Source organism: Pantherophis guttatus, chromosome 1 (genome assembly GCF_059756535.1).
Source record: "Pantherophis guttatus breed Tessera chromosome 1, ASM5975653v1, whole genome shotgun sequence".
Taxonomy (NCBI): domain Eukaryota; kingdom Metazoa; phylum Chordata; class Lepidosauria; order Squamata; family Colubridae; genus Pantherophis; species Pantherophis guttatus.
Window position 1 is genome coordinate 187840350 of NC_142063.1, and position 22120 is coordinate 187862469.

General features: G+C 38.7%; 1 protein-coding gene across 1 annotated transcript; it reads right to left on the reverse strand.

The window, feature by feature from the left end:
- Positions 1–4850: 4850 nt before the first annotated feature.
- Positions 4851–20730, reverse strand: TDRD6 (tudor domain containing 6). The gene is made up of 5 exons (XM_034426805.3): positions 14226–20730; positions 13231–13349; positions 13025–13114; positions 9875–9929; positions 4851–5816 (listed from the first exon to the last, which is right to left on the reverse strand). Exons 1-5 carry the CDS (start codon positions 20494–20496, stop codon positions 5731–5733), a joined length of 6621 nt encoding a protein of 2206 aa, XP_034282696.2. The 5' UTR covers positions 20497–20730; the 3' UTR covers positions 4851–5730.
- Positions 20731–22120: the final 1390 nt, after the last annotated feature.

The window sequence follows — 22120 nt, forward strand, 5'->3', positions numbered from 1 at the left end:
TCATTTACTCATCTGAGTAAATTGTCAGCTGGCACTAAATAAATGTGGTCCATTAAATGATGGGACTAGGAAAGTAGTTTATTTGTATATATATTTGATTCCAGTGGGCTAAAGTTTTTGCCTTCCCCACATTAGGATGTTCAGTCCTCCTTTTGAATTGAAATTTACTGTTTAATTTATATGCCACCCATCTTGCTATCACACAATTCCTAGTGGCTTACAACATGGCTTACTATTACTTCTACAAGTCATGTTTAGTGGCATTGTTTAGGGTAAATTGAGCTATAACTAGCTTAATGGACCAAAGTAACTTAGGGAGATTACATGCCTGCTACAGGTTACAAATATGGCCATTTACCACTCTACCTTATGATGGGCCCTCGAGTTCTTTTTGCATTACTTCAGCAACCAGAAGAAAAGTATGGTCATAGCTCTTCTGGTTTGGCGTCGCGGTGAGACAGTTGGAGAAATAGCGGGCTCTGATGAGTCCTGTGAAAACCCCAGCTGCCGAACCGCCACCGATGGGTCTTCGGATTGAACCTGTCTTGCAGGGACGGGGGAAGAAGAGGGGCGCTTCGGACGACCGAGAGGAACAGGCAAGTTCCTCGGAGGTCAGAGGGAACCCTCTATGAGTCGGTGGCGGGGGTGACAGCCATAGCGGCTGCCACGAAACTGGGACAACTGGGCAAGAAAAGTGCTGGAGGAAAGCGGAGAAAAATGGAGGCTTTTGAAGCCGGGTGAGTGACAACAGCCCAGGCTTGTAACAACATTTGGAGCATTACTAATTATTAGAAGACCCCTAGCCTAAAACAGCGGCTATGTAACAAAGGGGCTTTGGAAAAATTTTTAAAACTACAACTTTAAAGAGACAAAGACCCGAGAAACAACTAATTTTGGAACAGAATTAAGAGAATTAATCTAGAGATATGGTTAAAAGACTAAACACTCTAAAAATCTGAATTGGATTTTAAAAGAAAAAAAAGATTTTTAAAATCTGCTCTGGCTTCCGGTGGTCTTCCGGGTGCACTTCAAGGTGTTGGTGGCCACCTTTAAAGCGCTCCATGGCTTAGGGCCGGGGTATCTATGAGACCGCCTTCTGCCAATAGCCTCCCACCGGCCAGTTCGCTCGCACAGAGAGGGCCTCCTCAGGGTGCCGTCGGCCAGACAATGTCGGCTGGCGACCCCCAGGGGGAGAGCCTTCTCTGTGGTGGCACCTGCCCTCTGGAATGACCTACCCCCAGAGATACGCACGATACCAGACCTCCGGACTTTTCGTCGGGCCCTGAAAACACATCTATTTCATCTGGCCGGGCTGGCTTGATCCCATCCTTTCGGTTTTAATTTGAAATTGGTTTTAACTGGGTTGTTTTAAATTGAGGGCCGAAATTATTTAATGTCTTTTAAACTGTTTTTTAAATTTTATATGTTATGTTTTATCTCGGCTGTTCACCGCCCTGAGTCCTGTTGGAGAAGGGCAGTATAAAAATTAAATAAATAAAATAAATAAAAGAGGAAGATTGGATGGTTATATAATAATAAATAAAATGGAGTCTTGCATGACTAATGGAAAATGTGGATTATAGAGACACACCATCTGGCATAAAGAGGAACTTTGTAATTTCCCTTTGTTATGGGAAACTCGTGAGCTTTACAGATAAAAACTACTGAACTCTGTGGAGGAGGATTTTTCTTTCCTGCATGCAGGCAGGTTGACTATGGTTAAAAGAAAAGAAATCTACAATGGAACTCCTACAGTTGAAATAATAATAATTTAAATGTTGGCACAGGAATAGAAGAAGGATTAAGCGCAGCCTCAAAAGAAAAAGATTTGATACATCATATCCGGAATAAAAATAAGAAAAGAGAATTAACTTAATTTATGGAGAACTAAATTAAAAACTTGGAAAATGGAAGGAAATATATGTTTGCATGCGAGGAAATGACGATAATGTGATAAAAATAAAATGAAGATGGATTGTAATAATAAAACGGTTTTTTTTTATAGAAATCAAGAATGTTAAAAGAAATTAATACATGTATATGTTTGATGCAAGAACTATGTTTTAATGTTAAAATGCTAAGGAAAAGAATAAGGATAAATATGATTAATTAAAAATGTTAAAAGGAATTTATAAATACAGTTAAAGATATGTTTTAAGCAGGAACCATGTTTCAATGTTAAAATGTTATGTCATGAAAAAGGATACAGAAAAATAAGATTATGTGAAAAAGCAATGCATAGATGGATGGAAACAACAAAGAAAGGTTTAAGTAGAGATTGAAAGTTAAACCAACTATGAATATGCTGTGTTTAACAGCCAAAAAGTTATAATATACTGTGTTGAACAGCCAAATAAAATTATTATGCTGTGTAACAGCCAAAACAAAACTGAATATGCCGTGTAATGGCCAAAAAACCAAAAATGAATATGCTGTGATTAACAACCCCAAAAAAATGGAATATGCTGTGTAACAGCCAAAAAACAAAAATTAATATGCTATGTTTAACAGCCAAACAAGAAAGGGCATGCTGTGTAACAGCCAAAAAATAAAAAAGGATATGCTGTGTTCAACAGCCAAAATAAATGGTTATGCTGTGTTTAACAGCAAGAAATAAAAATGATTGGTTTAACAACAAAGATAAAGACAATAACAATGGGTTTGTTTAGGAAAATATAAAATGAGGTGGGATAAGTAAAGTGAGATGGTGTATGTTGAGAGTGATAGTAAGATAAAATGAATAAGTTAGGTTCAATAATAGAAATAAAGAGTATAAATTTTGAGTTTAATAGTTAGAAATAAAATGGGTATGTTGAAATTAAATATTTTTGGAATGTTTAATATAATTGTATGATTTATATTGTTAAAATATATCCATCTAAGCAAATGAAAGAGAAAAATGGATTGATAATTGGTTAGATTTAAGATTTAAGTAACAAATTTTTGGGGATAATGGCATAGTTACATAGACAGATTTGAGGGAAATACTTGTTTAAAATATTTGTGTCAATTGAAAAATAAGATTTGTTAATGATTTGCTTTAATATGTGGAGCATATACGGAGCAAAAGTTTTATTTTGAAAAGATGTGTTTTATGTTTTTGTTTTAAAAATAAAATAAATAAATAAATAAAAAAGTATGGTCATTAATTAGATTTTCCAATATCTGGATCCTTGCTGTGCTATAACCAATGGAAACTAAAACCAAGTTTCTATATTTAATATACTCTGAATATATAATTATCCATTCCCTCAGCCACTCCATGTTGCCAGTACCTCAGGTATGCAGTGCAATGCATATATATAGTTCAGTTTTTCATATTACAATGTTGGATCCAGAAATATTCACTATCATTTTTGTTGGAAGCAAGCTAAAATTAAATATTGGCATGAGGTTTATTTCTGCTTACATTTAAGATCTATGCTTGTCACCAGGAATCCAAAAGAATACCTGGCATCCATCTAACATAGCACAGGGATATAGAATACCAGCTGGAGTATAGTACAGTGACTCTATTTCAATTATTACTCAGGTACATAATTTGGTAATTTTGAATTTGGCTAAATTTATTTTTTATTTTATATTAAATTTATATACCGCCCTTCTCCCTGAGGACTCAGGGCGGTGTACAGCCAAATAAAAACAGACTACAAACATTAAAATACTATTAAAAAGATATATATAAATTTGGCCCCGTAATTAAAAGACAATGACAAACCAATTAAAAACATTTAAAAGTGTTAAGCCAGCCCGCCTTGCTGAAAAAAGAAAGTTTTAAGGGCACGGCGGAAGGCACCGAGGTCTTGGATTCTCCTTATCTCGGGGGGCAGCTGGTTCCAGAGGGTAGGTGCCCCCACAGAGAAGGCCCTCCCCCTGGGGGTCACCAGCCTACATTGTTTGGCTGATGGCACCCCGAGGAGGCCCTCTCTGTGGGAGCGCACAGGTCGATGGGAGGCCGTCGGTAGCAGCAGGCGGTCTCGAAGATATCTAGGTCCTATGCCATGGAGCGCTTTAAAGATGATAACCAACACCTTGAAGCGCACCCGAAAGACCACTGGGAGCCAGTACAGCTCACACAGGAGAGGTGTTGTATGGGAGCGCCATGCAGCTCCCGTAACTACCTGCGTGGCCGCATTCTGGACCAGTTGGAGCCTTCGGGTGTCCCTCAAGGGGAGCCCCATGTAGAGAGCGTTGCAGTAGTCCAGGCGAGAGGTGACGAGGGCAGGAGTGACTGTGCGCAGGGAATCCCAATCAAGAAAGGGCCGCCACTGGCGTATCAGGCGAACCAGTTGACCAGGAAAGCGAGATAGACAGACTGTCTTCAAAAACAAAGTACTTCTTCAGCAGTATTGTCAACACTTCCATGTTTTTTCCCCTTCTACCACTTTAGGAGTTATTTTGAAAATGAAAAGACTTAATAATATAGGATTAGCCTTTCTTATCCCAGATATATGGACTTTGATTTTGAATAGGCCATTTCTGGCTTCTTCCCACCTCTATCCCATAAAGTAACAAAATAATTACCACCACCATCCCAAAAAACCCCCCAAACAAAACAAAAGCAGATCTGGCTTTGCAAAAAAAAAATCATGTAGGAGGTTGATAAATTAGTTCCCCATGTGGTTAACAGTAAGCACACCCAGCATGTCATGTGAATGCAATTGCTACATTTGATTTCCCACTTTTTGAAAGGCTAGAATTTAGGTAAAAGCTAGATTTGAAAATCAGTTGATCTCTTTGAGGGTTGTTTAGAAATGTAAAAAATAAATTCAATAAAAATATAATAATTAGAGTTTTCAAGATAAGTTATTCTTTAGAGTGCAATTCAAGTGAAAGAATGCTTTGAATGCTTTTATTGATTTCTTAAATGTATTTTTATTATAACAATATTTTGAACAGTATTTTAACAGAAAGGTAGAATACAAGCAAAATTGAAAATATATCTTTAAAACTGGTAACCAGTTCTGTTGTTATTTTAATATAACCTGTACTCCAAATCAGCTATCTTTCTGAGCTTTGGTAGTACATCATATCTGGGTTTCAGATTCTGAGTCTTTTACCATGACTGAAAGACATCTTCTATTTCTCAGTTCTACCCCCAGGAACACTGCTGCTATGTTGATTAACCATTTGGAATAAACCTTCTATGCTATCTTATACTGAGGAGCTAAAGGGGAACTTTAAGTTATATTTTAATTTTTAACATAGGTTCCCTGAAATGATAGGAGCTCTCTACTACTATATTTAAAGTTGTATAAAGCATAGATAAAATTATGTATCAAAGCATAGATCAGAATGATGAAAAAAAATCAATATATGGTCAGCTACATCACTATGATCACAAATTTTCCAAATGTAAGAGTATGAAACAACAGAATGAATAGCTCAAATATGTTTTATTTCTTTCATTAACAAAAAGGAAATTAACAACATGGAAAACCTTTCCATATAGCCATACCATTTTGAAAGTAAACTCAAAATATGAAAAAATATATAATTCTCCCTCCCCCCCGCAAACTAGCCCCAAAATTTAAATATTCTTCGACAATGAACAGTGCTACAAATCTAAAACCTTGTTCCTGACCCTTAACTAGGAGCATTATACAAAACAATGGCAAACATTCCTGAAGGATATGAGGGAAAAAACCTTTATAAGCTCTACTGGTTTGGACAGGACATGCCTGACAAAACTCTTGGCTTTAGTTACAGAAAATTTGAATGTAAAATGATTTAGCATTGCTCAGTTGTACTCCCAGTGCTGTCACAACTCAAATGAGTTGGTGTACTGTCATCTGAATCATGAGTCATTTCTTCCACTATAAGAAATAAAATAGTTTATTTTAAAGTAAAATAAATGTATTTTAAAAAACCACAACTATTTGCATATGGATTAAATTAAAATTCTAACTAAATTTCTTCACTTTCCTGGGTCATACTAATGAAACATACAGAAGTCATATTCTTTCTTCACATTGCTCTAATTCTAAAAGGATTTAATTCATGTGACTAGGTCCCATGACCTAGCAATTTTCTTCAGAAAAAAGGAAATTAATTCTGCTTAATGGAAGGTTAGGTATACAGGTAGTCCATGACTTACTAGCAATCATTTAGCAATCATAATGACCCTGGAATGAGTACTTTACGGCCCATAAAGCACTTGCTAAGGTAAACTGTTGTGCCAAGGCCTCCCTGGTCACCTGACTGCATTTCAAACACTTGGCAACCTGTTCGCATTTACAACCAGCTGCCATTGGCACTGTTCTTAGCTGGCTTCCCACATTGCAAGTAGAGGAAACAGTGGATTAGAGGTTCATTTCCTCAGCATGCCAAGAGATTCCCCCCCCCGCCCCACTTAGTGACAGAAAATCATTCTGCAACTTAAAGAAACAGACATCAAATGTAGTGCAAACACCAGTGTCTATGGAGATTCTCAATCATAGTTGTCCCAAAGGTGCTTTTTCAAGAGGCAACTGGACTTTCTGGTTTTTCTTTGAAGACATTTCGCTTCTCATCCAAGAAGCTTCTTCAGTTCTTGGATGAGAAGCGAAATGTCTTCAAAGAAAAAACAGTAAGTTCAGTTGCCTCTTGAAAAAGCACCTTTGGGACAAACACCAGCGATTTTGTGATCTTTCCTTGGTGGGGTGACATGTTAGACCCTCTCCATTATGATCTATTTAATGAGCTCAACTGGGAGAGCTGGGATGGTGGTTGTTGAGCAAAGCAGGCACACACTGCAGCTCATGATGAAAGCATTCCTGGAGAACCAACCACGGGTTTCAGCAAAGAGTGGAGGCAAGTCCAACATTGACAGAGCCTACCTACAGGCTCTCTCCTTGCTTGACCTAGCCTTTCTGCTGCAAAGCCTTGGAAGGGGTGAGCAGATTCGAACCTGAGCTGCAGCATGTCCTACTCCTACAGGATACACTCACCACTCTGTAGGCTGACAAGATGAGGGTGCTACATCTTGTCAACTGGTCCTGTTGCATTCTCCAATTTGAGGGCTGGTAGTGAAAGACAAGTCTCCACCAACCATGCCACCCTCCTTCTTCCAACACTTCCGTCCTGCTGCCTCTTCCCTAGCCAGGCCTGTTGAACTCCTTCCACAGAGGAGGCTCTGCCACCCTGCCATGTGTATTCAGGGGTTGCACCCTTGCCAGCACAAGGATCCTGGGCCAGCAGTGGGAGGAAGAAGACAGCAAAGATTAGCTGGGAGGGGGTGGTAGCAGAGGGAATAGGCAAAGGTGTGTACTGTGGAGGATAGTCAAAAGGGCGAGACAGATGGAGGGGGGTTGAAGCACAGGCAGTTCGTGTAGGGCAGCAGAATATGGGCAGGGTGCAGGGTGGATAAAAATCAACGATTTTTTTAAAAAAATCAGATTTTTTTAATTTAAATTGGATATTTTTGATTTAAATTGGATTTTTTTTATTTTTATCGAATTTATTTTAATAAAAAACTTTTGGGGTAAAAATCTATCGTAAGATAATTTTCTATTTAAGATACATAAATAATTTAGTTTATTCAGCATGAAATGGAGCTTAGTTATGTAGCATGAGGCTGTATATTCTGCAACACTGGGACTATCGGTGAGTCAACAGTGGGTCAAAGGAGTAGTAGAGATGACAGTTGCTCTTTAAAAATTATGATTTAAATCAAGTTGATTTAAATCAAGCCTTTTTACTAGTGATTTAAATCATGATTTAAATTGTGATTTAAATCATCTCGATTTAAATCAAATCCACCCTGGCAGGCTGCCAAGGAACCAAATTTTGATCACATGACTGCAGGAATGCTGCAACAGCCAGAGCTTCGAGGATTGGGCGTAGGTTCCATTCATTCAATGATATTATATTTCATCCAAAATACATAAAAGATAGTCCTTGACTTACAACTACAATTGGGACCAGAATTTCATGGTTGTAAGTCAAGGCATTCATGTGACTAGACCCGATGTTACTATTGTTTTTACAGCGGTCATTAAGCAAATCACAGTTGTAAGTCTGAATCAATTCTCCTGAATGGGCTTTTTTTTTGCCAGAAACTGATTGCACATTGCAAGCAGTCATAAATGTGAATCAATTGCTAAGCACCCAAATCATTAAACAACCAGTCCTAAGTCGAGGACTACCTGCACTGAAGGGTTTAGTTCTTCAAATAGCAAGAAGTTGTATGTAGAATCCATACAGGGAGCTGAGTTCTACACTGAATCCATCTAGAGCACCAATAAACAAAGACTGCAAATTTTAATATTCCACAATTTATAACTGTAATTGTAAGCAGTTATGGTCAGAAGTGATGTTGTAAAGCAGGTCATCATGTGACCGATCCAAAAAATGACCTTTTTTGTACTAGTTGTTAAGCAAACACCACGGGGAAACCACAGACAGACATAAAAGCGGGCTGATTGCCAAATGCCAAAAATGTAGTTACATGGGTGGGGGGGCGCCAATAAGAATTTCAGAAATGAGTCATAAGTAACTTGGGGGTGGGTGTCTGTTGTAACTTCAAATGGTTGCTAAGCAATCGGTCGCAAATTCAGGACTACCCATATACTTGTTTGCAACTACATTTCACAATCCAAGATCAGTCACAAAGGTATTCTTGGCAAACCCATTTACCATTACTGATTGGAAAACTTAATTCACCTAGGAGGAAATCCAATAAGCTTTCAAGGAACCAGAGAAGTAATAAAAAATAATTTGGAGGATATTCAGTTAATATAGGATACCAGGAAAAGTGAGACTGGTAATAAACAGATAATAAATTACCCTTTTAGTTCTCAGCCTTTTCTCACCCTTCTTTAAAATTCAGATGCTGGTAAAAGAGCAGATTGCTTTTGCTACAGAAACTGATACCAAAGATCAGTGAGCCTAGAGATTTCATATAACTACCATGAATAATAATCTTTTTTTTGTCAGAGTAAACAATCTTTATCCCCCAGATGTTTAAAACTATAATCTCTATAGTCCTTTGGCTGGGATGGAGAGAACTGAAATCCAAATATCTGTCAAAAATCCTTAGCTAACAGCCTCCTCACTGCCACAAACTTCACAATTTGTCCTTCCAATTTCTCAGTTTTAGGAAAACAGCTGATTTACTGCTTATCATTTTGCAATCAGCACAAAACCTTTTCAGATCATCAAGAAGCTTTTGTAAAATCGTACAGTAGCTATTATATAGCTAGAAAGGGCATTCTGCAGACACTGCCCTGTGGATCATGCTAGAACAGGAAAGACATTTTCTTGTAGCCACAGATTGGACTTCTTTGTCTTCAAGAGAAAATAAATTAATCTCCCCCAAATGGGAAGAAGTCTAATTTAGGAGGAAATGACTTGAACAGTACGGGTTGGTACCTGCAATAGCCCTTAATTAATACTCCCAATTCCCTAGAAATTTGCGGCCCATCTATCTAGGATAGCAAAAGGAATGCTATAGAGCAGCATGTATCCTGCAAGCCACTGGCTGCCAACTATTAGGAAAAAGGAGATATTTTGAAAAGGAAGAATTTTAGCAAATTATATGCAGATCTGGGAAGGCAATTTCAAATATACATAATAGCTGGGGCAGAGTTTTTTTGAAGAAAACCAAATCTATTTGCAATATTATAAAGAGAGAAATGGGGCTGAACAGTATTCTTTATGAAATTGGTAGTATTTCTACTCAGCTGAGAACTGTTACAACTTAAAACATGATGTAGAGTATAAACACACTTATTTCTACTCTCATAAATTCTGGAAAATTAGAAATGATTTACTTGTATATTTGCTTGAGTAGGAAAAAAGACACTTGAAAAAAAAAGCGAGCACAAAAAAAAAAGGCACAGAGTAATACATATATAAAATGTGTAGTACAAGTTCACATTCTTGTTAAACCTACCTTCCATTGCCAATGGCACAGGGTGCAAGTTATCTGTTTTATTCTTGGACATTATCTAAGAGGAAAAAGAAAAATAATTTCTAGAAGAACAGCTTACAAAACAGAACAATACTCAATGAATACCCTATGTTTATTGTTGGGCAGCATACTAAGATTCATTTCTTTTAAACTATGCTACTTCCTCAGTATGTAATATGTCCAAAACACTCCATATTGTATCTTCTTGTTAGGCTTCTATTCCAGCACTGAAATATTACTTAGCATTTCTTATCAGAAAATGGCATGAGGGGGAATAATTACAAAATAAATATTTATTTAATCATTATTTTTATTTCAAGAGTATCAGGACTGGGAGGGCGTGGGTGGCCTAGCGGTTAAGGTGCTGGACCTATCAACTGGAAGGCCCGCAATTCAAGACCCAAATACCACATGACGGGGTGAGCTCCTATTCCTGCTCCAGCTCCTGCCAACCTAGCAGGTCAAAAACATGCAAATGCAAGTAGATAAATAGGTATCACTTCAGTGGGAAGGTAGAGTGCTCCATGTGCCTTGGCATATAGTCGGCATATAATCATACTGGCCAAATGACTACAGATACGTTTTTGGACACACTGGCTCCCTCGGGTGAGAAACAGAGAAGAGCACTGCCCATTAGAGTGAGATACGATTAGACAGGGGAAACCTTTACTTTATTGGGACTGGAATGCATCACAAAAAATGAAAAGTTTAATTCTTTGCTTTTCAGTACCAATTCCAACCAAAATTATTTGCTTCCAATGTCTGCACAGTATGGCAGCTAGTTGTTGAAGAATCAAGTTCTTGTCAATGCCATCCCTACCCTTTTCTCCCACCTTAACAGTACCACTGGAATGGAGTTCATCAAGAATTCAGCTGAGAGAGATTTACAGTAGGTCTTATTTCCCTGTATAGCACAGTTACAATGTTAAGCTATGTACTTGTATGTGTATGGGCTACTTAAAGACATAACCATAAAAGCCTTAATGAAACCACTTTTTTGGGGGAAAGAACCTATCAGAATCTACCAGAAGTCCTGTAAGAATCACAATGTGCTTTACTAAGGAAGATTTATTTTTAAAAATATACAACCTGGCTACCAATATCTGTTCTGTCCCAGCTACAGATCCCAAAGAATGTAGCACACACAAACTCTGAATAAAACTCAGTTTACTTCAAAACACAGTCTTTTGCAAATGCAGGCTGTTAATAAAACGTTCTTAACAACCTGCCAGAAATTCCACAGATAAAATAAAGTCTTACAAGAGTTGGCAGAAAGCCCAGAAGCCAGGTTTGCAGAGAAAATCCAAACTCAATGATCAGCAAACGAACGTTGTTTCCTGCAGCTTTTTACAAGCTGTGTGCAAACTTAAATAGGCTAAGGGAGTGGCCAATTAGCCCCAAGCCTTACTCTCGAGACCTCCTCCTGAGTAACCATTCCTGCCTTTTGGCAGCTCTGCGTGCCCGTGCATTGAGAAGAGGCTCCTCCACTTCATCCTCTTCACTTAAAGGAGCCTCTGGAGGTTCTGAAGGCCCTGGGTGAATCCCTGCCTCTGGCACTACATCTTCTTCAGCCTCCTCACTGTCCAACTCGAGCACCGGCTGCACAGGCTGCTGGCGCAACACCACACCAGCCTCGTCGTCGGGATCAGCAACAATCCGCACAGGCTGCTGGCGGGCCACAACAATATCAGAATCTCTGTTAGACCTTACTACTTAAAAAATATGCGGGTGATGAGTTGATGAAATAGCAGCAAGCATAAACATGTGTTCTTACATAAATTAAGATAACTTCAGCACAGGATTTTATTAAAAAGTCATCTTTCTTTGGTATTTTTTTCTAAGTTCTTTATAGGAGCCATTTCAGTTTTTTGTTTTGCTAACTAGGCTTATTCTTAAAACACTTGTTTGCATGGAAAGTTTTTAAAATAGTTCTCATGGCTAATTGGAGGAATTCCCCCCTCTATCTATCATTATCATTATCTATCATTTTCTATTGATTATCTGTATTAAACGTACACCAGTGGTGGGTTCCTCCCAGTTCCTCCGGTTCCTTTGAGCCGGTAGCGGTGACGATATGACATCACCGAACTGGTTCTGCCCCCCCGGCTCCCCCGCATTATTCTTACCTTTTATTTGGCCCCACCCCCAATCTATTGCTGCCTCCTGAATCCCAGCTGATGGGCTATAAGGAAAAACTGGTTAAACTCTTGCCCCGGGACTTCAAAAGGCTGCCCTACAGCTGATCAGTGATAAAAGGTAGACCGGTGCCTCCAAAAACAAATGAATAGACCGGTGCCTGCAAATATAAATGGGTAGACCAGTGCCTGCAAAAATACGAGTAGACTGGTGTCTGCAAAAATAAATGGGTAGACTGGTACAGCTCTGCAAGCAGTTAAAAGCCTGGTAGACCAGTACCTCTGCTAAATCCTAAAGAATTGTCACATGACCATCAAGCCACAATATAAACCAGGCCCACAGAACCGGTAGTAAAAATTTTTAGAACCCACCCGACATACACATATGTAACGACAGAAAAGAGTATTAGTAGCTCAGGGTTGAACTGAGATATGTCTAAGAATTTCCTTGGCTTAGTCATGCACATATCGTAATTCTTAAATAAAGGCCAACAAACGGCCTAAGTGTTACTTGCATTATCTCTCAGCCAATAAACTAGGAGTATTAGTTGCACACTGACCACAGGATGGAAATCAGTTTTATCTCCAGAGAGGAACCTCTATGACCTTTAAAATATCAACAATAGTTTGCTATGCTGATTGGAGTAGTTGAGATTTATTGTTCAAAATTTAGGAGGGTTGTCAGTTTTATGTCTGTCTTAAGCAAACAATAATAATCCATTGCATACCAATAATGCCAATGGTTACTATTTCCCTCCCTAAATTTTAGCAAAAAAATTGTTAGGTTTTCTACCAATTTTGGTGAATTTTTTTTTAATTTCTTGCCACTAACTTTGCTTATCCAAGTGGTACTGAATTACCTACCAACTTTAAATCCTATATGAAACCTGTTCCTCACTTATTCACTGAATGAAAGAAAAATTAATTACAACAAGTCAGTGAAAAATAGTCAAATATCCATAACACAATTGCTTTTTTATTAGTTAGGAAAATATACCTGAGTAAAATCTGAATCCAATTCAGGAATCCCATTCCAAACATGTATAGGATTGACTACCTCTTCATTTCCATTTGAAAAATTCAAAACCTTTGTTTAAAAATAACATAAGATTTAAATATTAATACCTACAGAAAATTAGAAGACATTGATTTATATAATAGAAGCACAATTAAAGCACACTTAATATATTCAGAACTCCTTACCTTTGTACCTTCAGGAGATATGCCTAAAATCTCAGCCTTGTACCACTGAGTACCTGACCATACCATGCATTGGGAACCAATATCAAATCCCATTAAGTTGCAAATGTTTTCTTTTTTTTCTGCAAGAAATAACACATTGTTTATTTACATTATTATTCATTTTATGTACTATAGATGGGGCAACAAGATTGGCAGCGGCAGTTAACATTGGCAATCTCAACTAATACATTTAATCCTTAATTTACAACCATTCATTTAGCAACTGTTCCAAGTTACAATGACACTGAAAAAAGTAAGCTACAACTGTTGTAGCATCCCCACAGTCACTTGATGAAAATTCGGGCACTTGGCAACTGGCATGTATTTATGAAGACTGCAGCGTCACATGATCTCTATTTGCAAGTTCCCAGCTAGCTTCCAACAAGCAAAGCCAATGGGGGAAGCCAGATTCCTTAAGAATTGTGACATTTACTTGTGCAGCGATTTGCTTCACAACCATGGGGGGAGAGGGAGATTATAAAATCAGATGCAACTCACTTAACAATTGCCTTGCTTAGCAACAGAAATCTAGGTCCCAACAGTTTTCAAGCATAGATTTATGCTTGAATTGTCTGATTTAAAGTCGCTGAAACATCTAGGGGAATTATTAGGGCCACACTCCCAGCCATTTCATTCACAAAGGCAAAGTAAATTCAGTCATATACAGTATCTCCCAGGTGAAATGGATCTAATTAATCATTATTCTCCAGCTGGATCTGGAAACTACACATTTTTAAATGAGAGCAATGCTTTATATAGGGACAGTTATATAGTCTATACTCAATATTTTGAAAAATAATTGTAAACCCCTCTCCAAGAAATTAATTGCCATTATTTTTTGCCCAGTGTTATGTCTGATTTTTTCCACTTATTTTGCCAACCTGAATTTGCCAACTGAACAAGACAGCAAAATCTCAAATCAACTTTGTCACTCAAGTTCTACATTAATGCCTTACCTGTATCATGTATTAAGGGTTCATCCACTTCACTTAGCTGTATATTTGTTAGATAATCCTTTTCAACACAAATATTGTCTTTAAAACTTCCATGAGTGCTCATCTGCATTTCTTCATAATTCTTTCCCAACACAGGTTGCCCTTCTGTAAAACTAGGCTTTTTATCACTTTTTCCCAGTTTACACTCTTCAACAAGACTTTCAATGGAACAGAATTCTTGTGGCTTAACTTTAATTTCTGAAAATGATGACTGCATTTTATTATCTACAGGAACAGACAAAGCAGGGTGTTGCAAATATAGCGTATTATTGCTGGCTTTCTCAGTCAGTAAAGGAAAAGCTTCAGATGGCATCACTTCTACTATTACATTTTCATGTTCGTTCATTAGTGAAGTATTCTCTTTTACTTTGTGTGCTGACTGTTCTTCCACATGTTGTGGTTCAAGTGCATGCAATTCTGACCTCTTTTGTGTTTCATCATTTATTTCTATTGTCTTTGGCTGTAGCATGTCTTCCAACAAGGGCATTTTTAACTTTTCTTTTTCGGGTATGTTCTTTGCATTATTTAATTGGGGAAGCACTCGTAAGGGCACAAAGTCTGACAACTTTTTTGTGTCATCCAAAGGCAACTGAATTTCAGGAGAGTCTAGCATTAATATTTCTTTGTCCTCTGCTCCTCCCTGAGATTCAAGTGTATCATATTCAATTTTACAAGTAGAAAGCTGTATTTCAGAAAGACCTGTAGAATCTGTTGTTTTTTTTCTGTTTCCAGATACGGAATAGTTTGTTTCAGTATTAAATGCATCAAATGTGGTCTGCTGGTTCCCTGTATGAAATATTTCATGGGTGATAAAGTGGTGTTTGATTTGATTTTTGGATGGCTGTGCAGATGTTTCTGATAAATTTCTGTCTCCGACACCAAAACACTTGTCTACTGACTGCAATAGATTTGGACAACATAATACAACTTCCAAATTACTTTTTTGGGGGGTCATTGTTGTACAAACAGAAGTTTCAATTTCAAATAGCACTGATTTTGAATTCTCTTCTTCTGGATTTCTAATCTGTTCTTCAGGGTTGTAATTATTTGCAATAGTGGAATCACCACTTTCAGCATGATATTTCCAAAAGTGTTTCATTTGTTCATTGATGCTTATATTTTGACATTCCAATTTAACTACAAACAAGGGAATTTCAAAAGAATCATAGTTGAGTTTGTCCATAATTGTAATCTCTAATGGAAGATCAGCTATCATATTACAGAAAATGTCATTTATTCCTTCAGCCCATGAACCTTTTTCAGAATTAAAGCCAAAGAGACAACACAAAAATGCTTGTGGCGGAATTATTAACAGTTCATCAGGAATTTGCCTGATCACTTCTATGCTGACAAGTTTCTCAGTTCCATAATCAATGTTGATTACCGTCAAGGAATTTTCCTCTATACAACTAACAACTGCTCGGTGAAATAAATTATCACTAGACTTTGCTAGACAAGGACTGCCATTTTTAAGATCATCAATGTGGATTTTTGCATGTTCTTCAGCTTCCTGAAGTTTTATTTCAATTGAACTAATATCATTTTCAGTGAACTGACACCAAAAATATCCTGGATTCTTTGGAACTAATGAAAAGGCTTTTATAGTTTCGCCTATCTTAGGTGTCTTCCAGAGAAATGATTTGCTAGCTGAAAGTCTACTGTGCTCATCAGAAAGAATATATTCACATAAGCTTACTTTGCCAATCTTAGAAGATCCTTTGTCAGATGTCTCTATCGGGTCATATTTTTTATATTCAAGGCAACTATTAATCATATCATCCATTATATCATCTTTTTCATCACTGAGTTTTATTTCCCATTTGCCGTTTACTTTCTCAACAAATTGACAGTTCATCTGAACCTCACTTGTCTTTTGGGAGAAATACACCACTGCTTTTTGTGTCCATTCTGGAATTTCTGACATCTTAGTACTACCCAGGATACAATGGATGCTCATTACAGGGAAAGATAAACAGTCTTCAATAAGTTTGCATGTATTATGAATGCTAACTACTGCAGTATTGCCATAATCAATATACCGTACCTCTACCAATTCACTAGTGGATTCTTTAATAATTACAGCTCGATACCATAAGCCATCTTCTGAATAAATTGCACATATTAAATCTCCTACATTAAGCTGTTGCCCCACTAAGCTTGAAACTGTTTTAGAGCTGTTTATTTTCTCCGATATACTATCAAGGATAGGCTCATCTTCCACTAACTGTACATAAAAATCAGAAAGATTATTTATGTGAGAAACATACACTAAAGATTTAAGACCAGGTTTTATGCTTTTTTGAGGTAGTTCATATATATTTTTAGAAGAATATGTTACAGATTTGGATTTATTTTTAATATCACATCTCTCCCCTTTCTTATGAAGGGCTGCACATTTCATATCCTTCCAATCTTCCACATAAGTACTTTTGCTAGAGCCGTCTGTGAATTCTAGGCATTTTCTTGCTACCTCTTTTTTAGTTTTCTGCTGCAATTGGCATGTTTCTCCAAAAGCAGCACTAGATTTAGCATTGTCCTCAAGAACAGGTTTGACAAAGTCTACCAAAGCTAGCCCACTTTCACTGTTTTCTTCCGTATTAGCTGAGTATTGGGAAGACAGAGTGCTGTTTTCTGTGTTTTCAGTAATCTCTTTGCTAGCCTGCAAACCTAAGCTTTGTTTCAATTTTGCATTGATCTGCATTTTACCATCATACAGTTCCATTATCAATGTTCCATCAGGATCTTTTGCTACAATCAAAGCTTTTAAGGGTTTATCTAACACTGCCTTTTCAAACCACTCAATAGCATCTTTTGTTGGATCAACGATATCAGAGAGAGAACATTTTATAGCCTGCATAGGCAAAAGCATTAACTCATAAGCATCATTTGGTACTACAACCAGGTCTTCGTTTTTTAATAATTGTGTATTCCCAAAATCTACAAAAAAAACTTCTTTGCTATCATTTTTTGAAGTTACTACAGCCCTATACCAGCAGTCATCAGTATACTTTGCAAGATACAAATTTCTAGAGTTGGGTGAAGTTTGCAAATTGTATGTTTTGCTTAGTTTACTAATGTTACTAGTTAAATTTTCAAGAGCATTTGCATTCCTAGCAAGTTGGCAGAAAAAAAAACATGGGCTATTAACATGTGTGACATAAATAATCTCTTCATTTCCTCTTTTGATATTGTGGGTCGAGTAATAGTATGATAGAAGTTGAACAGATGATACCAAGGGTTTCTCTCTGTGTACAAATGTGGCTAGATCCTTTCTTATTAAAAAATGGCAAGCACTTTCGAAAGGAGTAATAAGGTCAACAATATTAAAAAGTTCTGTACCATTTAATGCTGCTAAAGCAAATGTAATACATTTCAGTGCCACTTTAGATCCTGAATCCACAAATTCACGAAACGTTTCAATGGCTTTTTTATCCCAAACAAAAGGATTTGTATGTTTTGGCTGAATTAAATTGTAAAGGCTACATCTAAAAGCTTGAGCTTTTAGCTTCAGAAACTCTGCTGTAGTTGCACGAATATTTTTCAATGAAACATGTTTTTTATTTCCATAATCAACATAAGCGACTTCAACCTCTTCTGGGTAATGAACCTTATTAATGATAACAGCTCTGTACCATTTTTTATCCTCAGAACACTTAGCCAAACATACCGAATTTGGCCATTCATGAAGCTCTGCTGAATGCATACAATAATCCTGAATTTTAGCCATAAGCATATTCAGTTCTTGGGAATTCTTAAATAATCGACACCAAAAATGACTAGGATTTTCTATGTGTGTTACAATCACATCAACTGTACTTCCAAATTCAAGCTGTTCTTCACCTGCCTTTATTTCAGAATAGTTCTGTATCTCACATGATGAATTATCACTGCCACCCAGAGCTGATGAAGAATAAAAAGTTCCTTCACTGGAGTGATGTTCATTTCTAAACATTTCAGCTGCAGAAGAGGCTGAAGAATCATGTTGTTGTGGATGTTTTACTTCATCTGTCACTGGTATTATTTTTTTCACAGGTCTTAACCTCATTGGTTTACTTTCAGGGTCCCCTGCCAATAGCTTATCTGATATTGCCTGGAGAGTTTCTAGTACTTCATGGTGCTTTGTGTAGTTTCTCTGGGACATGATTTTAGCTAAATTTTTTTCTCCCACTAGAGAATTATCAAAAAGTTCAACTATATAAACATCTCCTTGCATGCCTAGAACTTTGATCATCAATTCCTTGTTTAGCACGGATTTTTTAAAATAATCGACAGCTTCTGAGTTCCATGACTGACCTGGGAAAGGATTATCCAGTGCACACCGGACTGCCACAGCAGGAAGTTCTCTGAATTGGGGAAGCAACTTCTTCACCTTATACAAGTCAACTACTTCAGTGTTTCCCCAATCCATCAAATACACCACAATTCCTTTCCCTTGAACTTTAGTAACAAGGGCACGATGGTAAGAGTTTTCCTTCAACATGACACAACAGAGGGATCCTACCTTGGGCTCAAGTAGAATACATTCTAGTTTCTTACTGCGAGAATAAAAGTCTCTTAAGTTCCTCCGTAGGTGACAAAGTGGCTGTTTAAGTTCCTGCAACTGCACCCAGAATTCTGAAGGGTCCTGAAGAAATGATACCTGAACATTACGATACTCGCCTGCCTTCAGACGTACAACAAAAGGTGGGGTAGCAGCAATTCTGGGCAATATCTCTGACAAAGAAGCAGATTCCTTTTGGACTGAGACACCCAAGCTTTCTGATTCAATAATTAAACCAGAGATGCATTCTTGATTACTGTGCAGGAGGTTTTGAGCCAGGCAATTTGCCTGTACCCCATACAGGCAGTTAAGGTTGAGGCCATCTTCCCCATATAGGGTAATGTAATAGATATGCTCAAAGGGACAGTAAGCTTCGATGTGAGCTTGCATTACCTTGCCCAAGAGCAATGTTTTAAGTTGATTAATTTGTGAATGCGTCCAGCCACAGCCTCCATCAGTAATACCTTGCAGTGAGCAAGGGTAGGTTACTACTGGCATGCGGAAATATTCAACAGGTAAGTTGCGCAAATGTCTCTTTGTTACAAACTCTTTCCTGCCATAATCCACACAAATCACTTGAGCCACTGCCTCCGGTTGATCCTCTTGATCATCGGCTGGGTATGTTTCTAATAACAAAGTTCGATACCAGCATCCATCTATACCCTGGGCTGCACAGGGAAAGCCTGGGGTGGGCAAAGCCTCTTCTACAAATTTTCCCTTTGATACCTCAAAAGCTTGGTGCATAGCATCTGAAAGTAGCTGGATTTCTTTAGAAAGACTACGTAGCTGGCAATATATTCTATAGGGATCAGAGATTTGAGTCACCACCACAGGCACAGTCACATTCAACTCCAGTTGAGGATAGAAGAAATCCATTGTGACATGGCCCTGCTTGGACTGGGCAGCAGAAGGAAGGACTGGGGATTGGGACAAAGTGGAAGTTGGCTCCAATGGGACAGAAGCAATCTCGGGAACTTCTAAGATAACACTCAGTAGGGTGCTAAAAGCAGTAGAGGCAAGACTGGCAAGCCCAAGATGGCGCATCTGTGTCAGCAACCAGGGCACTTCCAGCACCACAAGGCACTGCGAGATCAGCACTTTTCGGATGACACCAGACAGCTCTTTGCCATGGAGGAAACCCAAAAAGTCGATGGCCTCAGCCGCCCATCTTAAGTTAAGCGCCTGGGATCCTAGCGGGGTCTTTGAGCCCCTAAGAGTGGTCTTTAAGGATGCCCCGGAATCGCCGGGTGGGAGCAAGTCTGCAACAATGCATCCCATGACTTCGGACGGCAAGTGGAAGAGTTCGCTGCGGCCCCGCGCCAAGTAGTAGGAGCTAGCGCTCACCGTGCGGCCCTCGTCTAGCAGAAAGACGCGGTAGTTTTGGCCCGGCTTGGTCCGGCAGCTGACGATACGGCAGCGGTGCCACCGCCCGCCCAGTTCCACTAGACACAGGTCACCCAGAGCCAGGGCTTCGCCCTCGCTGTCGCCGTCCCCTCGGCCCCCGCGGTCCCCGGGAGAGTTCGCCAAGCGGGGCCCCACTTTGATCTGGAGGTCCTTCATCAGCCGCAAATATTCCTCTCTGCGTTCGCCGGGCAGACCCCATAGCCTCACCAGCGGCACCTTAGGGTGGACTTCGACGAAGGAGACCCGAAAGGTAAACGAGCTGCCAGGGTTGAGCAGCGGGGAACACATGGCTGGCCCGCCCCTTCCCCGGCTTTCAAACCGTCCAAGAAACGCCAGGCGGCGGTCGACGACCGCGTTACATAGAAGCGCTCGACTCCGCCCCTTCCTGCCCGCGAGCGTCGCCCGGCTTCTGGGGCTGGCAGAAGCTGTGGCGCGTGTGGTAAACAACGGCGTTAAGGAGGAGTGAGTCGGCAGAATTGGGAGACGAACTTTTCAGAGGCGCCACGCGCCCGGGATCACGTGCTGACTGCCGCGCAGGCGCAGACGCCTTTTTGATTCAAACGGTCCCCGTGGCGGACAAACATTTCTGTGGGGGAAGCTGGCAGAAAACCCGACTTTCGCCTTATCCTTCTTTCATCCTTGAAAGCAGAGGATGCTTATAAAAGAGACTAAAAGTCATGCAAACGTTTTGTCCAGTGCGCCCAGGGTTGGTGGAATTGCATCGTGGCAACAACCAAAGGAAGAGGAGTCGTACCAAGGATACTGACACCAAGACCGTGAATAATAAAACAGCCCGTCAAATCAATAAGCCAAAACAAATCTTGAAAAATAGTTGAATTATGGGTTGATAACGTTTGAAGAGGTTATGCTCTCTGAATGAGCTGTACAGTCTGCTGCACCCAGCATCTGTATTGTATGGTCTCAACAGAGTCAACCAGTAGGGCTTCTTGGTGGAAAGAAATCTATACAGGCAGTCCTCCACTTAAAACAATTTGATTAGTGACTGTTCAGAGTTGTGGCACTGTGAAAGACATCACTTATGATCATTTTTCCTATTTAATGTCTGTTGCAGCATCCCCATGGTCATGGCAAGAAAGGTTGTAAAATGGGGCAAAATTCACTTAACAAATGTGTCACTTAGCAAGGTGTCAAGGGCTACCTGTACTGTGGACTCATTTTTTTTTTTTAAAAAAAGAAGTGACTTCCATTTTTCAATTTTCCAGAAGGATGCAATTACTATTAAAGCTTCTCCAATCAGCATGTTAATATCTGATACACGGCATTTTCCAATAGAATATACAGATAATGTATCACACAATTGCATACTTTGACTAGATAGCAATAGTTTGTAAAAGCTGTTTATATTTGTACAGTATGTTGCAGGTATAGAAATGTATCAGTTTCCACAAAAACTCTCCAAGACTTTGATGCTTGTTGAAGTTTTAAATTGTTGAGAATTGTGTAAGATGACATTGAACAAATACTGAAACATCATAATCTTAAAATGTCAGTTGCAAGTTCAAGCACTTCTTAAGTATGTTAACTTATATATATATGATTCCCAGTTGTGTTTTCTAAGACAGATCAATCAAAGTCTGTATGTCAATTCATTTTATTCCATTTTTCTGCAAATGAAAAAAACATTTCATATTTAGATTATGAAAATTATATTTGTGCATGTGTGTTGAAGAAATGTGATAAAAGACCTATCCTGGAGGATAATCCATATACTTTTTCAAGAAGTGTGAATATTGTCTTTTCACTTTATAAAGTGGACTGAATCCAGAATCCTTATGTATACTGATCAGTTTGCCTTCTGTCATAAATGGATTTCTGTAGTAATTGATTTCAAAGGGTAACTGGAGGCTAACTAATATATTTATTTCTCAGATGCGTAGGTATGTTCATGTCA